Source organism: Mustela lutreola, chromosome 3, assembly GCF_030435805.1.
Source record: "Mustela lutreola isolate mMusLut2 chromosome 3, mMusLut2.pri, whole genome shotgun sequence".
Classification (NCBI taxonomy): Eukaryota; Metazoa; Chordata; class Mammalia; order Carnivora; family Mustelidae; genus Mustela; species Mustela lutreola.
The window spans coordinates 4,857,979-4,877,726 of NC_081292.1; the positions used below are offsets into that span (position 1 = coordinate 4,857,979).

Sequence of the window (19,748 nt, forward strand, 5' to 3'; positions counted from 1 at the left end):
TAGCTAACGTCCCCTTTCACAGCTGCACGTGCTCCTTCCTCTCGGCATTACCTGCCGCTCGCCTACCCCCCGGGAGGGTCTCTACAAAGTCCTCCTCTCCCTGCGAGAGGAGACCCTCAGGTCCGTCCCCATCTTCTGGGGAACGAGAGCTTGTCCCAGAGGACAAGCGGGTCCCCGAGGCTGTCCCAGACTTTCCAGGTCGGTGCCAACCTCCTCCTCCTCATTGGTGTTTTTACTCTGAATATTGCTCTTGTTATTATTTTAACATAAACACATAAAACAGAGGCTCAGCTGATGGCAGGATTTTCCCCACACGGAGAGGTGGGGGAGGGACTCGAGTTCTCTCTCCCCTGGGATTGCGAACCCCCGACCGCTGTTCTCAGGGACGCCCGCGGGGCGGCCCTCGCATCGGTGTCCGTCCCACCCACAGGGGAGCTTCTACGTGCCGTCCGAGAACTGCATGCAGCACGCCCACCGGTGGCACCGGCAGCTGTGCCGCCTGCTCCTGCGCGCCTACGGGGGACTCCGCGCCTACTTCCTGGCCATCATGCGGGACATCCCGGAGCTGCCGCACATGGAGCTGGGTAAGGGGCTGTGGCCAGGGCACGCCTCAAGCTGGCGGCCCACCTGCCCACGTTGGGGCCAGACTTGAGAAAGCCTGTGATTCTGTCAGCATCGCAGTGACGGGTGCCATCCCAGGTGTGTTTTCTGTGTGTTACCTCGTTCTCGCAGGAGGGAGTTTTGGGCGCGTGTGCGTGTGCGGGAAGAAAAGGCAGGCGCACCCTGAGGCCCGTGCCCTCATGCATTCATTCCCCCAGCAGGCATTTACTGAACCACTCTGCCCATCTGCCACTCTTGTGCACAACCTCAAGTTGCTTGGGAAGGGAAGATTGCAACTGACAAGAGTGGAAAACCCTAAAGAATATACACATATTCTATTCTATTCTATTCTATTCTATTCATATTCTTCATATATTCACAAATACATGCTTGTATATATCTTTTATATATATTATATATACACACACACATATATATATGTTTAATCTGCATGATTATAGAAACCTTTTAGCAGCCATCATCTGTGCGTGCACATACCTGCAAAATCCCAAAAGAATATGGGTCCCATTTGAGCCACACAAAGTGCTGTGTGAACATGGGGGCCTTCTGTTCCTCAGAAAAACATCTATGAGATGATACTGACCATTATTTTCTAGTGTGGGGTCACGTGGCCCCAGATCAGGCTTACCCTTCTTGTAAATATGACCCCTTTAGGAAGTTAGACTAGAAAGGAGGCGGGTCCTCAGGAGCTGTGTTTCTTTCTGTGACTTTAAGGCCAACTTGAACGTATGCTTCTTTATTGCAATTAGCAACCACAGCATTTCAGCAAGTGCCCATTTTATCATGCTTCTTCTTTTCTTCCTAGAGTCCCTTGCTGTGGAGGAAACGCTCTCTCAGCTGTGCTCAGAGCTACAGGTAATTAAAAAAAAAAATTCACCCTGGGGGAGGGCAGGGCGGGTGTGATGCAGGACCAGTGTAGGTCCCAGCTTGATGTAGGAAACAGAGATGAAAGCACAGGGCGTGTCCGCTCAAGCCAGACCTGAAACTGAGGAGACACTCTGCTGCTCTGTGTTATTCTTTATTATTAAGTATCCACTAGACCCCTCTTGTATGTCTAGCTCTCTGCTAGATGTTCTGGAAAAAATAAACAGGTTCACAGGTCTCTGTCTCTGGAGCTGACACTACATTTATCTATTACTCATCCGTTTAACAAAAATGTATTGACGACCAACCCTGTGCGTCCCCTGGAGGGCGATGGAGACCTTGCACCTGTGCCCGGACGGCCTCAGCCATGGCAGGAGACTAGCCGTGCGATGAGGCCGATGAAAGAAACAGTAGCGTGCGTCTGCTAGAAATTCATGGAGCCTCTATGAAGAATACGTGCTTAACTAGATGCTTGGCAAATGCGTGCTGCTCTTATTTGCGGTCTCTGATACATTTTCCCATCCTGCTGCATCGATGGTCTGGGTGGGTTGTGTACAACCTCCGTATATAGCGAGAGGCAAATGAAGATGGAAACCAGCGTGACAGTCAGGCTTGGTGACACCCTCGTCAGGGCCAGCTCCTGGGCTCAGAAGACTGTCTCACTGCAAAGTGACATCGTCGTCTCACTCCAGGGGTTTCCACCCTTGCTGCACAGTGGCAGCACATTCGGGACTTCTAAGTGCCCCAAATGTGCTTCAGCCTGGGTCCCATCTACTCCAGGTGAGGCAGCATATTGGGGGATGGAGCTCAGGCATTTGCACTCAGTGAATCTGCCCCACTGGATGGAAATCGCAGCGAGATACCAGCTCGCACCTGTTAGAGTGGCTGTTACCAAAAAAAACGAGAGGCATCCAGTGCTGGTGAGGATGTGGGGAGAGGGAATGCTCACGCGCCGTTGCCGGGAGTGGAACCTGGAGCCACCACCGTGGAAGATGGTATGGAGGCTCTTGCGACATTTAAAAAGACAACCACCCGATGGTCTAGCAGTTTCGCTACTTGAGTACCTATCTGAGGAAACGAGATCACTATCTGAAGAGATGTCTTCCTTCCCGTGTTCACTGCGGCGTCATTCACGAGAGCCAAGGCGCGGGAACAACCTGGGCGTGGATACAAGCCCAGGATAATGGATAAAGAAAATGTGGTGCATCTGGACAGGGGACCACGGCTCGGCCATAAGGGGAAGGAAATCCAGCCGTTGGCAACAACATGATGGATCCCGAAGGCCTCGTGCTAAGGGTAGTAAAGTCAGACGAAGACAGGTAACCCATGACCTCCCTTACATGTGGAATAGAAGACACAAACGTAACTCATAGGAGCAGAGGACCGATCAGGGCTCGCCAGAGCATGGGGAAGTGAGTGAAGGTGGTCAAAAGGTACAAGCTTCCAGCTAGAAGAGGAAAGAGTTCTCGGAGCAGGACACGCAGTGTGGGGACTAAAGTTAGCAAGACCGCGCTGTGTGATTAAAAGTGACTAAGAGTATAGATCTTAAAAGTTCTCATCACAGAAAAACATTTTAAGTCTGGGACATGGTGGGTATGTTAGTGAACCCTACTGTGGTGATCACTTCACAATAGATGCATTTATCAGGTCATGATGTCGTGCCCCTTAAAGATTCATAATGCTATATGACTAATGTTATATCTCAGTCAAAGTGGAAGAAAAAAATGTAGAAAGAAGCTCCCCAGACCAGTACACTGTGCAGCCAGGGCTGAGAACCCCCGCATTAGAGCACGCTATAGTCAGGGAAACTCTGGGTTGCCGTGGACAGACGGCGGCCCAGTGGGAAGGCAGGGGCAGAGCAGGAGCCTGGTGCCCGGGTCAGGGAGGGTCTAGGGCGGAGGGGCCCTCTGAAGTGAGCCCTGAAGGAAGGGCGGGGTCCTCGAGGAGTCACATGACAGGCAGTGCTCCTGATGAAGGTGGGGACATGTGAGGGGCACGAGAAGCCATCTGGAGAGTGTGGAAGGGGAACATACGGCCGGCCCAGGACTTGGATGCCTGCGTGGAGTCTCCGCTCTCTAAACCTGCAGGCGGTGGAGGCCGTGCACTGCATCCGGCTTAGCTGACCACAGGGCTGGATACTTCAGGAGCCGCAGCTCCACCTTGTTCCCCGGAGGGCACCCAGGGCAGCGTTCCCTTGGAAATGCCCACAGGCTTTGCCGGTTCAAGTCCAGCCTCTGCCCCTTCTGCACATCAGCTGCGGGATCCCAGATGTGCGATTTAGGATCTCGGGGGCCTTGGAGTTCTCATCTGTGTGTCACGGCTGTTGTGAGGAGACCAGGAGCGCGCACACAAGAGGACCCTGTGAGCTCACGGCCCAGTCCCTCCCAGCCTGGTTGCAGCTCAGCGTCCCAAGAAGAAGCTGTTGGCTCCATAAGCCATCGACAACTGAGGTTTTGCAGTTGGAAGGAAAAACACTGTTAGGGGCTGTTACTCACCCCACCCACTGTTTACCTGGCGCTCCCAGCGTGAGGAGCAGGCAGACATGGGATGGCCTGTGGTTCTCTCCTGGTTGCTGTGCCTCTCTCACTCAGGTTCCCAGAACCTTCTCTCTGAAGCCCAGGAAGACAGGCGGGCCCGCGGTGCTCTCACCGGAGCCTCCCCACTTCCAAGAGCAAGGACAGCCAGCACGGACCCAGTGCATGGTCTGGGCCAGGCGCAGGTTAAATGCTTGTCCTGCTGTCTCTCCTCTGGCCTCTCCATATCCATGGAGATTTTGCCTTTATGGAAGCACTTGTCCCGGGCACCCAGGGAGTGGGGAGGGAAGCAGGGCGCACACCTCCAGACTGCACAGTGCCCAGGCCACTGCCTCAATTTCCCGCTGTGTGTACTCCTTAGGGCAGGCGGGGGGCCGCTTCCTGCTTCTTAGACCCCCCTCAGTGGTGACTGGGTTGGGGGTCTGTGCAAGGGATGGGGCGTCCTGACATGTTGCAAAAGTGGTCACGTGAGAGCCAGAGACATGGGGCTTGAACTTCTTACCTACCCACCATGTGACTTTGCACAAGTTGCTTAAGCTTTGTAGACCTTGATGTTCGTATCTATAAAATGGGGATAAAATGCCTTGGTTTTTATTAAGCTCCTTTTCTCCAGCTACCGACCGGCTGCTGGTTTTATGGGCGTGGCGTGCGTTTCCCCCAAGGAACGGAGAGTGTGGTTCTGTGGAGGGAGGATCCCGTTGTCCTCAGGCCAGGAAGAATCAGGGCTCAGCTCACAAAGGGTTGCGGAACAGGGCCAGGCCTTGGTGGCCATGAAGCCGGAGCCCACCGGGGTGCCCCAGCGGGATGCCCTCTGGGGAAGCAGCATCACAAAGCCTCCTCATGCAGCCGGGCAGAGCAGCGAATGGAGAAAACGCTAACTGTCGCACTTGGTACAATTCTCACTGCCTTCTGGCTTGTCACTTCCCTGGACTTGCCCCACGGGGAATGTGGTTAAGAGACCGCGTTGCTCTTGTCTTCACGACCACATAGGGTCAGTGTTTCGGTGGGAATTACCGTAGAGAGTTGATTCATTCCCGCAAACATTTTGTGAGTCCCCACGCCTCACTGGGCCCTGGGTTAGGCCTCTGCAGAGACACCTTCCTTTGGGGGCACACAGCCGAGGGGGTGACTCTTTCACTCTCAAACTTCCAGCACCTAGAAGGGTTCCTTCTGGGAGCGGATGAATGCACTAATGAGTCACAGAATGCTACATGTCACCAAAGGTGAGGAAGCTGGTGACCCCGCAGCGGCTGTCGTCGCTCCAAGGCTGTTGGTTCGTGTGCAGAAGGGGGCGGGAGTCGGCGTGCTCATTCGCCGACCTGACCAGGCCCCGTGCCTTGCTGGCCCATCGCGCCCCAAGGAGGAGAAGTGGCCAGAGTCCAGGTGGGCCCCACAGAGCAGTCCTGAGGGTAGGCGCTGGCTGTCCACATTGGACTGGTCATGTCCTCTCTGGGTGCCTGGTTTCCCGCGTGCGGAGGGCCACTCCGAGGGGAAGCAAGCGCCCACACGGACACAGTCCCACTGTGTTGTTGACCCTGTCCCAGTGCACCTCGCTGGCCGGGGCAGGGGCAGCTGCAGATGCGGACACAGACACGTGCATGGCTATGGGGACCCAGGAGGACGTGTCACTGGCTCGCTCTGGGGGGGCAGATGCTAGTGGACCCCAGAGGGCAGGCTGCTTGGGAGAGAAAGTCTCACGGCTGCCAATAAGAGGCAGTGGAAGCAATGGTGGAGGCCAGGCTGGGGGAGCCCCAGCGGCGAGGCGTGCGTGTGCACCAGTGAGCAGGGCTCTTGGGAGGCAGGGGGACACTGGGACTCTGAGGGGGGCCTGCGTGCCCTGCATGGTGCTCAGCTTGGACTCACCCCCAGGTCACAGGGATCTAGGCGGGACAGTGACAAGCTTGCTGGGAGTTATGTGGAGGAGGAGTGTGTGTCTTGAGGCAGGAAAGGGTGGCTAATTCCATTTATAGCCCAAATAATGACAATGCTAGCTTCCACCCGCTGGATTCTGGCTCCCTCCTTCCGGCCTCCCAGCAGCCCTGAGAATATGGGGGACACACAGATGTGTCCACATTCATTTTACCACAGTGGACTCTGAAGGGCGGCTTCCTTAAAGCCTCTGAACTACTAAGGGCTGGGCTTGGGGGCTACTGCTGTTTTGATGATCCGGTCCCTATAGGGGCTCCAGTGAGAACTCAGGCCGGCAATGACTCTGTCTGAGATAGCTCGTGAAAAGCCAATGAACGGTTTCCTTCCTCCTCTGGTGCCGTCCCCCAAGCTACTGGGATCCTGCCCTGGTTTTGAGTGATCGTGTAGCTACAGGCCTAATTTTGTACAGTGCGATCAAATTAGCCCACTGTGGCAGGGATACCGATGGGGGATGGGGAGGGAACCAGAGAGTGGGACTGAGCTTCTGCCCACTCTATTGTCTGCTAAAGACCTGCCCTGATGCTCATAGGGAAGGAACAGAGCCCCCTCCCCAGCACCCCCAAAGGGCATGCAAACCCCACCAAACTGTTGGAGGCAGGACATTGCCACCTAGTGGCCGGCCACACCCGGTAGGGAAACTGCCATCAAAGGAGTTAGATGATGGGGGCTGGCTGAGTGGGGGTCTGCGTGGACATGTTTGCGTGATTTACAAGAAGTTGAAAACGTAGAATTTTGTAGTCATGGAGCAATTTTCATGTATCGTTGTTCCAAGTGAATCCTGTAGACACTTATTAACCACCTACTGTATGTCAGCCACTCTGCTCACTGCTGGGAATACAATGGAGACACGGTTCCCAGGACTAGGGGCCCCAGGAGGAAGAGGCTTGCTCAGAAGCTGCCAGTAGAGTCAGGGCTCGACCAGCGGTTGTAAGAAGAGAGGTGTCCGGCTCTCCGGGAGGCTAACCTAGAAGGGCACAGAGTGTGCCAGGTGGCAGGGAAGGAGTGAACCAGGGAACACGGTTAGAGGCGGACAAGAAGCGTGGCAGGGGTGGTGGAGCTGCGTGGCGGAGCAGCCCCCTTGAAAGAGCACTGGGTCCAATTGTGTCGTCGTTCGCGTGAAGGGCTTCTCCTCGGTCCTGGGTGAGAAGCCCCTCCGTGCCCATCATCTGCAATTACAAAGACGCCCAGGCATCTGTGAAAGGCGACGAGTCCTCTTGTGGCCTAATTAGAAGGTTCTTTAACCTTATCTGGAGCCATTTCTGTAATCAATGAGGGGGAAAACATCATTCTCCCAAAGACACATTCCATGAGCAGCTTTGTTTTCTCCCCTTTCACTGGGGCGGCTGAGCTCAGAATTCACACTGGGCTTGCTGGGTCCACCGCGGTGATGCTGGAGGAGCTGTGCGGGCCGGAGCGAGCAGCCCAGCGAGGGGCGTCAGTTACTGAGGCCTGGGGTGCCTCTCTTCGATGCAGGGTCACCAGATTTCTCCATAAAGAGTTACCCACTCCCTACAACTCGTCCACCATCGTGTGGTTACTGAGAAAATGGAGACGCTCAGAATGCAGGCAGGGGAGGGTTGTAGGAACGGTGTCTGGCCAGTGGTGCGTTGAGAGTGGTGCGTGGAGGGTTAGATCGACTTCAAGGACAGGGAGGTTACACTTACCCTTGGAGCAAAGTAGACATTTCTAAAGAATCTTCGGAGACCAGGGGGCCTACACTGGCTCCTTAAACCATCCCCCGGTGGGGAGCAGACATGCCCAGGGTGGTGAAGAGAGGGAGAAGGGAGGCCGGAAGATGGAGGGAGAAGGACTTCCGAGGGGGACGCGCAGTCCGGTCGGAGCCCGGTACTTGGAAGGAGCTGGGTGCATGCAGGCCACCGTGAGCACGTTGTGTGTCTAGGGCAGGTTGTGCCACAGGTAAGGCAGCCCAGGGCGTCAGGGGTGAAACGGATCCAAGCACAGACAGGTGTGGGGTGCTCCTTAGCGAGGGTAACTGGTAAAGAGGGGCCAGTTCTGGTCCACCCAGGAACCTCGCATTCGAGCCCAGAGGTTTTCCAGGGGCTGACCATGTGCCCCACTCTCTCCAGCATATTACTCAGTTTTCTGCCTCTGAACACCTTTGGCCACAGACCGTAAGGCTGAACCAAGAGTGGGTAGTCCCAGTTTGACCCCCGCCTCCCAACAGAGCTGGTGCAGGAAGTGAGCCTTCCGTCAAAGGAAGCAGGGCCGTTCTCCCACTTTGGGGCTGGTGTCTCATCAAAGACTGACCTTTCCTCTTGGAAGAAGCAGCTCGGAGATGCCCCGCTTGGTGGATGCCCTATACCCGGCAGCCAGTCCTGAATCAATAAATACCAATCTCCAAGAACTAAAGAATCTTACCGCGTGCCACGTTCCTCCTTCCCTCTTTTTCTTCCTCTTAGATCGATGCCTCACTCTAGCCCCCTGCCTTCCTCTAGCATCAGCCTTTAGTCCGAGAATAGCAGAAGGAATTCTACTGTTGTAAGCAAGACTTCAAACTTACTTTTCCTGTTATTACATCCAGTAAGGGGCCATTTGCTTTGCAAACCTGTTTTACTGATGAAGAAACTGAGACACGGAGCAGGGAAGGAGAGCAGAGATGGCCTTGAGATGGCTGGGGTTGCCTGTCCCCGGTATGTCTCCCATGACAGAGAAACCCCCATGACTCCCCACTGTTGACTCACCTTCCTATTGCTCTGCCCATGGAGGCTCCCCGCCGGCAGAGACCCTCCTTGACTCATCTTTGTGTCCGCATTTATTCAAAGCATGTGCCTGGGATATGGAAGGGCTTGTTACTAAATGGTGGGCTGACCACTCAGTGTCCGGCTTTGACACCTGGCTCCCTGCCTCTCTGAGACTTGATCTCCCCTCCAGAAGCAAAATCTGTCCCACCCCCAGCAGATGGCCTCCCAGTTCTAAACTGAAGCTATCCAAAGCTTCCCCCCAGAGGCTCTCGGCCCTCTCTAGGCTGGCATCTTCAAGTTGTAGTTCAGGCAACCCAAGATCCCCCCAGAAGCTATTTGGAGTGATGGAGGGAAGATGGTAGGAACACTGTTGAGCACCACCGTCCTACTGCCCTCGTGCAAATCACCTAACCATTTGATGCTCAGGTTATAAACACGTTAGCATCCCACAAGAAGGATTGCCAACACCTACAATGGAAAGGCAGTGTGGTGCTGTGGGTCTTTGGTTAGACAGCCAGACACCTGAACCCCAGCTCTGTGTGGCCTTGGCAGGGTTGCTGAATCCCTCTGATTCTCATTTTTTTTTTTCTGTGAAGTAATGTCCAGTAACTCTACTAAAGGGTAGCAGTGGGCATGAAATGCGGGAGAGGGAGTTTACACACACAATGCTTAGCGTTCTACCTGCCATATAAGAGCCCCGAAGACGTAGATACTGTCCTGATTGTAGAGGACTGAGCCCAGAGTGTAATGTGATGCAGAGTCCGGAGGAAGGAGAGACTCACTGACAGCAAAGTCGGCAAAGGCTTCAGGAGGAAGCCTGCAGTAGCCTCACAGGGACGAGGTCCTTCACTACTGCCATTTTGCCTCTCCAGATGTTGAACAATCCCGAGAAGATAGCTGAGCAGATAAGTAAGGATCTCGCCTGGCTCACTTCCCACCTGATGGCTCTGTGGACCCAGTTCCTCGACACGGTGACCCTACATTCCCAGGTGACCTCTTATCTCACCCAGGAACATCACACCTTGAGGGTAAGGGTCAAGTGGTGTAAATCCTATAGTCGCATGCCAGTGGCCCCTTGATGGAGCTTTGCAACAATTAGTTCGGGGGGCAGACCAGGAATTGGGGTTAACTTTCATAGCTGTGAGCACCAGTCCTGGCTCCATCGAGAGCTCATGGTGAGACTTTATGAGCTGGCTCAGCCTCTGAAGCCTTGACCCCCTCCATTCATAAAATACCTGCCTTGGCTACCGGATGGCAGCATGAGGGGTGCTGCAAGTACTCTGGAAGTGTTTTTGAGAAGTGTTTTCAAATGCAAGATGTTGTTCTTGGTGTATTTCTTTGCCACGGGTTAGGAGCATCTGAATGGTACTGATGCTTCATAGATGTCGGTCTCCTCACTTGCAGCAGGAAGACCAGATGTCCGGGTCTGCCCAGGACGAGGTAGCTGTGCTTACGTGGCTGGCTTTGCAAATTCCGTTTCCTTTGCATTCACTTACGGTCACGGTTTTCAAGTGTCTTCTTCTAGTACAAGACACCTTCTAGTAGAAGACCCACCTAAACAAATTATAGAAAACTCTGGAAGAATGGGTTCGTAAATATGCATTAAACTGTGTCCGTAAGCCAGCTTTGGCCAAGAGAGGACACCTGTGGAAAGACTTGTTTCAGACTCTCTGGGTGGTGGACTCAGCTGTCCTTTGTCATTTATCCTTTGAAAAATCCTTTGTCTGTTTCCCTTTGGGTGGAAAATACCCACCCCGTGAATTAAGCTGTTCATGTGATCTTATTCCTCAGGTCCGAAGGTTTTCTGAGGCCTTCTTTTATATGGAGCACCAAAAGCTGGCCGTCCTGACCTTCCAGGAGAATCTGTAAGTAGACGATGCTATGCCCACGTCACGCTGTCAAAGTGGCCACCCAAGACATTCTCTTTCAAAGGCCCCTCTTCCCTCCGTCTCTGACTGCGAAGGAGAGAAGCCTTTCCACTCGCGCACATTCTAGCTGCACATTCTAGTCTTCTCTGCAGGCAGGAGTCAGACGAATTGCGGAGGCGGGAGCTAGCAGGCGACAGAGAAGGTCAATAGCCAAAGTTTTCTTTTGTTGAATGTTATTATGGTTCCATAGACAGAATCAGGACTTCCTAGGTCCCTGAAGACATCTGTGCTGAGTCTTCTTTGTGAAATGAATTAGAAGCAGGTGGTGTGGCCACAAGCTATGTCAGAAAAAAACACAGAACTCGCTGGAGACTCTGCAGTATCTTTGAAACACATTTAGCATAAGAATGAGGACGGAACTACCTAATTAGGCGGACCGATGAATTTCTTAGTCCGCCTTCCTCCAAAATTTAAGAAACAATGAAAACATGCTAAAAAAGTCAGAGGGTTAACAAAAAATGAGGTCATTCTCTTGTAGATCTCCCCCGTGGCAGGAACAGATGCGTCCCTCCAAGACGGTCTGGCCTTTGCTACCCGAGTTCAAGGGGTTCTTTTTGTTTCTGAACTATATGTTCACCTCAAAGAATAAATGTGGATGGAGTGATGTTTGAGACTACCTGGTAGTTCCTGTAGGAGAAGCATTTCAGGGTCCTCTGTCACATAAGACAGACCAGAAGACCTTTTCACCCTCTGCTTTACAACCTCCTCTTCCTTCTCTCCACACTCCATCTGGTTGGAAAACCAGGAGACAATTGCAGTTTGCTTCACGGAATCTGACACTGGAGAGTGGGAAGGCTCCAAGCACAACACGTCTTTGGTGAAAATAGCTCGTCTGGAACCGGGTGGTCCTTCGTCTTCATCCATCCCACCCAGCAACTAAAAGCAAAAGGGTTAGCCTGACAAGTTTGAGCAGAACTGTGAGGGCCGCTGAGCAACACACTCCAGGACGCTCGCGGGAACCTGCTTCCTGGGCTTCCCCAGGAGGCGAACCCTCGATTGCCGGGCGTGCTGTGTTCCTCAGGAACGTGGGCACACAGGGAGGGGACAGACACAGAGGCAGCTCCTCTTCCAGAAGGTTTTCGTTGAGATGCTGACCACTCAAGTTCAGAGGATATGTTGCTTGGCCGACTTGGGTTCAAGATCCTACTCCTCCATTGGGCTACAGCAGGTCCTTGAGAAAGTGCTGTTCTGTTGATGGTTTTTTTTTTTTTTTTTTTCTGTTTGTTTTTTTTCCTTCTCCTCCTCTAGTCTTAGTTTCCCTAAAATGGGCAGGGTAAGAGCTGTAGGGCCAAATGAGAACATCCATGCCCATGGAACACGCTGTTCAAGCCACAGACTCTGCTCAGCAAATGTTAGGTGATGACTCATACGTTACACAACTGTTGATTGTGCATGTAAACACTGTGACACCACAGGGAACACATCGAAGATGCTGTCCTTGCGGGTCTCTCATTCTAGGGCAGAAACAGGCAAGACGTAAATCAAATTATCTCGAGTAGTGACAAGTAGGGAAAACCAAATCAAAGTGAGGATGCAGAACATGACAGAAAGGGATATGACCAGGGTCCTCATGAACGTTGAAGGACGAGCTCTCCGAGAAACCAACATCTTGGGTTTGTAGCGTTTGCTGATTTCCGCTGTGTGAAAGCTCCCACGGCGGCCACTGTCGTGCTGCCAAGATGCCATCTCTGCACGGGGCTGGAAGGAGATGTGTGCAGTCGGCTCTTGCAAGCCGATGGAGCACCTCCCATGACACTGGGCGTGGGATGAGATCTGTTGCAGCCAAAGTGCTGGGAGAGATTCTCTCTGAGGTTGGGACATTTGAGTAGAGACTGGGGTTATATCAACCAGACCTTGATAGGAAAGAAGACCAGTCAGAGAAAAGCTGGTGTCGAGGCTGCTCTACAGGGATACAGAGTGTTTGGGGAGCAGCAGGAAGACAAGTGTAGCTATAATGGAGTGAGCAGGAAGGAGAGGGGAGGGAGGCAGGACCGGGGAGGTGGGTACGGACCAGCCGCTGTGGGACCTTATGGACCAGGACACTTATGGACAGAATTCAGGACAGAATGTCCTTATGGACAGAATTCATGTCCTTGTGGACAGACTTTGCACCATGACGGTTATGATTAAGGCCTTTTTAAAAAGCCAACAAATAGTATGGTGGAAAGACCTGATCTCAAACTTACACACGTGGTTTGAAATCTCAGTCCTATAACTTACAAGGTTTGTGACATCGACCAGTTACTGCTCCTCCTTCGGTGGCTGCTCACACGTAACACAGAGAGCCCTTCTTTCAACAGTTGTCCACTCAGTGCTGACTACGGGCCCGACACTCTTCCAGGCATTAGGTAACCAGCAGTGACTAAGATAGGCAAATCCAATATCTCGTGGGGCTTATATTTTAAGAGCAGAAGGCACATAAATAAATAACTATGATACACACACACAGTAAGTGGCAATGAGAAATATGTCAGTGTGGTATGAATGGAGAATGCATTTCCTTTGAGCTGTCACAGGAGGGTCCCTGAGAAGATGACATGTGGCCAGAGGTCTGAAGCAGGTACGAACTGAGCCCTGCAAATTCCCAGGAGACCAGAACACCTGTCTCATAGAGCAGCTGTAGAGAAACTGAGTAGTGCCCACCAGTGGATATTAACCTGTAAGGTCAGGCATACACAAGGTTAGAAGCAATATTATTCAGGAGGAAGTAAACTTTTACTTAGGTTATTAAGAGTAAGAGGTATAGAACTGAAAGGGGCATTTTATGTCAGACTGAGAAAGTTACAGGAGGGAAGGGACAGAATGCTATGAACGGGGTTTCATCTAGATTGAGGCAGTGAGCCAGTGTGAGGCTGTCTAGCAAGTGTGCACTGGCCTGGGTGTACCCACTGGGGGTCAGAGCTGGAGGTGTGTGTAGGAGACAGAGCCACCCCCCAAATCAGGATGGACAAGTGGACATACAAGGTGGCCCCAGTAACATTCATCTGTCAAGACCATCAAGTTCAAGACCCATCTCCTTCAAGCTCAAAGCAGATTATATTTCTCGAACAGTGGGGCACAGTGATTTAGTACCCTGTGACATCCATGCCGGGGGATTGAGACAGCACTTCTACATGAAATAGGGTAGGTTGGGACAGGATGGAGTAGGGAGTAGGTTCGGACGTGTTTCGGAAACACTTGCTTCGGTGTGTGTTTCTGGGAGCCTGTGGTGGTACTGGGTGGCCGTGTAGCATGGAGGCTGTTTCTTGCCGTGGATCGCAGCATTTTCAATGCAGTGTCGCAGTGTTTGGAAATAGTTTAGAACTGGCTCATAGCAAGTGTGTGTTTGATCGTCTCTCTCTTCTGCTTTCCCTGGGTCTAGCCTGTGCTCTTCACACAGAAAGGAGGGGCTCAGTTGAGAGCTTCTCGAATGACTGCATGCAGAAGTGTTCATGTGCCGGAAGACCCATCCTGGGGATCTAACCCCTGTAACCATGACACTTGATTGATCACTCTGCCTTTTAGGTTCTTCTGTTCTAATAAGTATAATGCTAATTTTTAAAAAATCACTTACTCTACAAGACACTATGTCTATAGTGTTGAACACACGAGGCACCCTCCCTGCCTTCCTGGTGCTGTGTCTGTGGAGATGCCTCGGGTAAGAAGTTCAGCTAAGTTCTCTCCTGTGTTGGCTCACTGAATGCCCTTGCTAACTCTGTGAGCTAGAAACTGTATCCGTACTTCCCTGAAGAAGAGACTGGGAAAACCTCGGCTCAGAGAGGTTAGGTAACTTATCTTAGACCACACAGCAAGCATGTGGTACACACACAGATCTGCTAGGTCCAAATCCCACACTCGTAGCGTCCTTATAGTGTATCATATATAGCTGCGATTCCTCTGTATAGTGGTGAACTGTCACCCTAAGAAGCTGAATCTGGACTTCTCAACCTCCAAAATGGAAGTGTCTGCATGTTGCTGGCTGTACTCCAAGAGTCAGGGACATGAATAGGTGATGTCCTGGGCCCTGGAAGCTCCAGGTAGCAGGTCTCTAGCACTTGTCTTCCTCCCCTGAAATGTCATGCCTGTTGCCTAGCATCTCCCCAGTTCCCCAAGCAGCCCCTGGCCACCACTCTTTTATTTTTTTGACTCTGAATTTGACTATTTTCGATTCCTTCTGTAAATAGATTCACACAGTATTTGTCCTCGTAAGGCCGACTTCTTTGGCTTTGCATCATGCTCTCAAGGTTTGTCCACATTGTCACTGAGGACAAGGTTTCTTCTTTTTTTAAGGCTGAATGATAATATCCCATCGTTCTGCATTTTCTTTTTCCTTTTTCTCTTCACGGACACTTAGTATGTCTCCATAGCCAAGCTGTTGTGACTAGAGCTCCTGTGCACGTGGGAGGGCACGGATCTCTTAGAGACCCTAATTTCCATGCTTTTGGATAAATACCCAGAAGCAGGATTGCCAGATCGTATGGTGCTTCTATTTTTAGATTTCTGCAGGACTTCCATACTGTTTTCCGCAGCAGCTGTGAAGCTTTGTGTCCTCACCAGCAGTGTCCAAGAGCTCCAACGTTTCTACATCCTCACCAATGCTTGCTTTTCCTTGGTTTTAAGAATAGCCATCCTAGGTGTGAGGTGACCAAATTGTGTACGTGCTCTAGAATTTTTAGTCATTGGTTTAAATACATCCTCACCATTGTTTTAGGTACTCAGTCACATTCACAAAGTCCCAAAGTCAAGAAGTCACCTTCTGGCAGGAGGTCATTGGTTGCATAAGGAAACCCGCACCATACTCTCCAGCACCTCTCCTGCTAGGCGATGGTTCCTTGATTAATCACCTGATTTATCCATGACTGTGAGGTCTGTAGGTCCAGAACCAAGTTTCCATCCAGGAGGTATCTTCCCTTGCCTGGGGCCGGGTCCTCCACCTACGGGCGTCCAGTTAGCGAGCGTACTAGTATAATAAGCTAAAAACTGGACCACAAGTTCCAGGTTCAGATGATAGCTAGGAAGTGTAGGATTGATTGCAACAAAGCTCCATTTAATTATTGAGGGGAAGGTTCACAATATTAGGAAGCTGCTACAGGCATCATGGCTTTGAGGAAGAGCATAAACACATTGCTCACCCTTTCCCTTTTTTTTTTTTTTTTTAGAGACAGGCAGGGCGGAGAGCAAGGGGGAGGGGCACGCAAGTTGTGCGTTTGCCCTCACAACTCCGAGATCACAATCTAAGCCAAAACCAAGGGTCAGCCGCTTAACTGACTGAGCTGCCTAGACGTCTCACATCGCTTGTCCTTTTCGATCATAGGTTAGAATGCAGTTGAAAAGTAAGAAAGAAATGAAATAGTCGTATTTCATATGTATATTCAAAATACGCATACAAAGTATCCTATGTGCCTTCCATACCTTTGTTCCCAGGAGTGCAGAATGAGAATTGTCCCTAGGCTTGTGTGCAGTTCTGCCACTATGAGCGGTTCTGTGGGAGCAGGTGACCTGCATGGCTGAGGAGTGATGTGGGGACGTCCAGAGGTCAGGCTGCTCTAAAAGCAGTGACAGACAGACAGACACACAGAAGCTAGCGACGTATGTGCAGTTCTTCTCCCAGACTCCCCAGCCCGCTAAGGCTTCTCCTCTGGTCTAAGAGTGACGGAGGTGGAACGGGGAATGACGGTGCGAGAACATTCCTCCTTCGTGGCAGGACGTTAACTCCTTCCGCAGGGACTTGAGAGGGGAGTAAAAGTTTCCCACCATCCCATCTTTGGAACGACGATTACTGATGATTTCAAGCTCTGCAGTCCAATTCCTGCTGCTGGAAGGGGGTTTGACGTAGGAAGGAAGAATATGGGGCGTTTTTAAATCCCGCATGGAGGAATCAAAACTCACGCTTCCTGAGCGAGGGGCGCTTACATGCTAATGCAGGATGCTGGTGACCACACAGTAAGCAATGATGCAAGAAAAACAAAAACAAAACAAAACAAAATCTTAAATGGTCCTTAATACAAATGCCACAACATAGGATTCGGACCCTAAGTGTTATAAGAGATTAGAAAAGCAAGAATAGAGGATACAGAGCTTGAAGTTTTTCCTCCTAAGTACTAATTTAAGATTCCTAGCCATTTAGAAGCTCAGCTCCTGTTGCCCTGGAAAGGTATTTACTGCAGATCACTGAAACAGAACGTGATACGGGTCCCTGATCCTGCGATCTAAGAGCTCTGGGCTGGGTGCCCTCCCCCGCCACCGGGGCTGGGTAGGTGTCTGGGAGAAAGGAAGAGAGGACGGACAGACAGGGAGTGGATGGTCAGAGCCTGCTGAGTGCTTTCTGGATGTGTTTTTGGGATCAGGCGATGGGGTAGCGATTCTTTCCACATTTAAAACTTGCTCCAATGCTCACCCGCTGCGTGTGTCCCCAGGATACAGACCCACAGCCAGCTGTCTCTGGACATCCGAAACTCCGAGTACCTCACCACCATGCCCCCGCTGCCCGCGGAGTGCCTGGACATCGACGGCGACTGGAACACCTTGCCGGTTATCTTTGAGGACAGATATGTGGACTGCCCTGCCACAGGTTGGTCTTTGTTCTAGAAAGACTCAAGACTAAGGCTTCTCTCTGGGTCCCAGTCAGCGGCCCTCCTTATGTTCCAACAGCAGGGGAGCCAAATCAAGGAAGGGATTAGTCAGTTCATGGAGGAGACGCGAACCCTCAGACTACACTAGTTTTCTGAGATGACCTTATGTTGGTGCCATTGACAAATCAACACAACAGAAGGGTCGTCGTGGTAGAGACCCCCTTCCTGACTCCTCCAGGGTCGAATCCTAGCAAGTGGCTCAATGTTCTCCCCTGGGAAATTCCCATATCCCCTCACCCAGGGCAAAGGTTGGCCATCCTTTTGTACCTCAGTGACACAACTCAAATATAAATTTGTTACTTATTGAACTTTGGGGACATCCAGGTCAGACTCCTACAGAGCGCTTGCTTCATGTCTCGAGAAAGCAGGCTGCATCCGCGATTGGATGTGTGGATGAGCCGCTCCGCTGGGAGGGAAAGACAGTGTGTTGGTGTGTTGGTCTCCCCACCGTGGTCTGTCTCGTTGGGCTGTGCAGTGTGTTTGGGCACTGACAGGTCAGTGGGAGACCAGCCTGGTACCCACGGGGCATCCCATGGGTGTTCATCTTGTCTGTTCCCACAGCCCGGCTGCTGGAAACCCAAAGCTATCACAGCTGAAGTAGACCCATGATCCCTTAAAGAGCCAGAAAACAGCTAGTTGGAAGTTTTACGTGTTTCCTCTTTTGAATCCTATTAGAAACAAAATGAAACAAACAAACAAAACCCGTAAGCCCTATTTTACAGACAGAAGCTGAAGCACGATGAATACAGGTATGTAGTAAAGACGCAGCGTATAAAAGCCGACTTTCAAAGCAAGTCCTTCCAGCTCCAAGGTCCAGGGTCTGCCCTGCTCTCTCTTTGAGAGGCGTTTCAAACTGTGATGCTGGGATGCCCATCATTTAAATTAGGCACCACTTAAATTTCAGAGTTTCTGCAGGCAGAGATTTGTAGGATCTTTTTCAAAAGTCAAGGCGACTTCCAAGGACAGTCCAACTTTGTGATGGAGAGATCGTACTGAATTCTCAGTTGTGCCCTGACATCTAGCGTCAACACTGGGTATGACAGTGAGAAGAGAACGCATGCTAGAGATGGCCACCTACCCAGGTGCTCACAAAACACTACTTTGCACCAAGGCTGTGTGTGTGTGTGTGTGTGTGTGTGTGCACGCGCTCTTATCTTCATTACAGTTATATACTATAGCTACAGAACACTGAATAGGTGGAGAAGAAATTTACAGTAAGTCCCTGTGATCGGACCCTCAGATGTCACTGCTAGGCTTCCTTGCAGAAGATCTTGAGTCTATTTTCCTTTTCAGGTGAATAGATACTCTAATGGGTGCAAATTTCAGTCCTGCAACTCACACATACAATTACACTGCACATCTGTATTTTTTTTTTTATAAAACTTTGCATCTCCTGAGCCCATCGGTTCTGCCACACCTGCTGGGAATTCGGCCTTGGCTTTTGTGGGTGTCCCTGCTGGGTCTTCTCTGCCTCTCTTCACGTTGGTGCTCTAGACTTGGACGTGGCTTGGGGTCATCTTTCTGGGGCCTTCTGCCCGTGCAGGGTCCTCCAAGTCTCCTATTGTCTGTCTCTGTGTTTTAAAGGAAGCATCTCTTGCAGCTCCTGGAAGGTATTGGGGACGGGGAACTTGAATGAGTCTACGGCTCCAGCACTAAGGATCCCGTCTTCCCAGAAGGACCCCGGGACAGTGGCTCTCAGAGGGCTGGCTGTTCCCCGAGACTTCTCTTTACAGACCTCTCTCCTGTCCCTTCCCTTTTCCCAAGAGTACTTCCCCACTCAAAACGTTTCTTGACCTTCTTTCTTCCTTCACAATGTGTTCTGACGATTCTTTAATCTCCGAGCAAAAGCGTTAGCAAATAAAGAACTGTTTCCCTTTTCCTCCAGGGGTTGGTGACCTTAATGTGATTTGCAATGAGGTCATCCAATTTGCACTGCATCGTTTCAGCATGATGAAGAAAGGGAAACAAAAGAGTCCCATTTCCAAATTAAGAACAGTAATATGGATTCACGGTCTGCTACAGCACATGGGTAGATACCTACTGTGTTCCAGACCCTTGTAAATTCTGTCCTTCGTGTCTGCAATTCTTTCTAACCAGTACCCCTGACTCCTCTGTCCTAAAGCAGTTGAACCTTCTACCCAAGGGCCTTAACAGTCGCCGGCCCACCTCCGCTGGGATCTTTGCTCCAGCTGTTAGTGACGGTGAAACTGGGCACAAGGAATTGTAATTTCTATCTCGGAGGCCTCCTGTGAGCCGCGGGTAGTGCATCCACAGACCACTTAGGAGCGACCTGCACAAAGGGAGTCACGGTTGTGTGTCGGCAGATAAGGGTCCTGGGCTAATGACTAAATGCATTCTCTCGGAAGTCGATCCTCTGCTGTTCTCATTTTCCCGCAGCTGGGGTCGTGAAGCCAGTGCTGTTATTTTGACCGTCTTCCTCCTCGCTGGTCTTTCTGTGTCCTGTCTGCAACTGTCAGTGTAGATCACAGGCATCTTTCATTTGTGGTCCGAGAACCCGCGCATTCCCCCTGCCTGTGATGTAAAGACCTGACTCCTCAC

General features: G+C 51.4%; 1 protein-coding gene across 1 annotated transcript in view; it reads left to right on the forward strand.

Moving 5' to 3' along the window:
* The window catches only part of FAM135B (family with sequence similarity 135 member B), a 279,227-nt gene that overhangs the window by 233,760 nt on the left and 25,719 nt on the right, over positions 1-19,748 (forward strand). Inside the window, exons 8-12 of the mRNA XM_059165554.1 lie at positions 431-584; positions 1,427-1,476; positions 9,523-9,678; positions 10,442-10,515; positions 16,974-17,128. Coding sequence (XP_059021537.1) covers positions 431-584; positions 1,427-1,476; positions 9,523-9,678; positions 10,442-10,515; positions 16,974-17,128 — 589 coding nt within the window. The remainder of the gene's footprint in view (positions 1-430; positions 585-1,426; positions 1,477-9,522; positions 9,679-10,441; positions 10,516-16,973; positions 17,129-19,748) is intronic.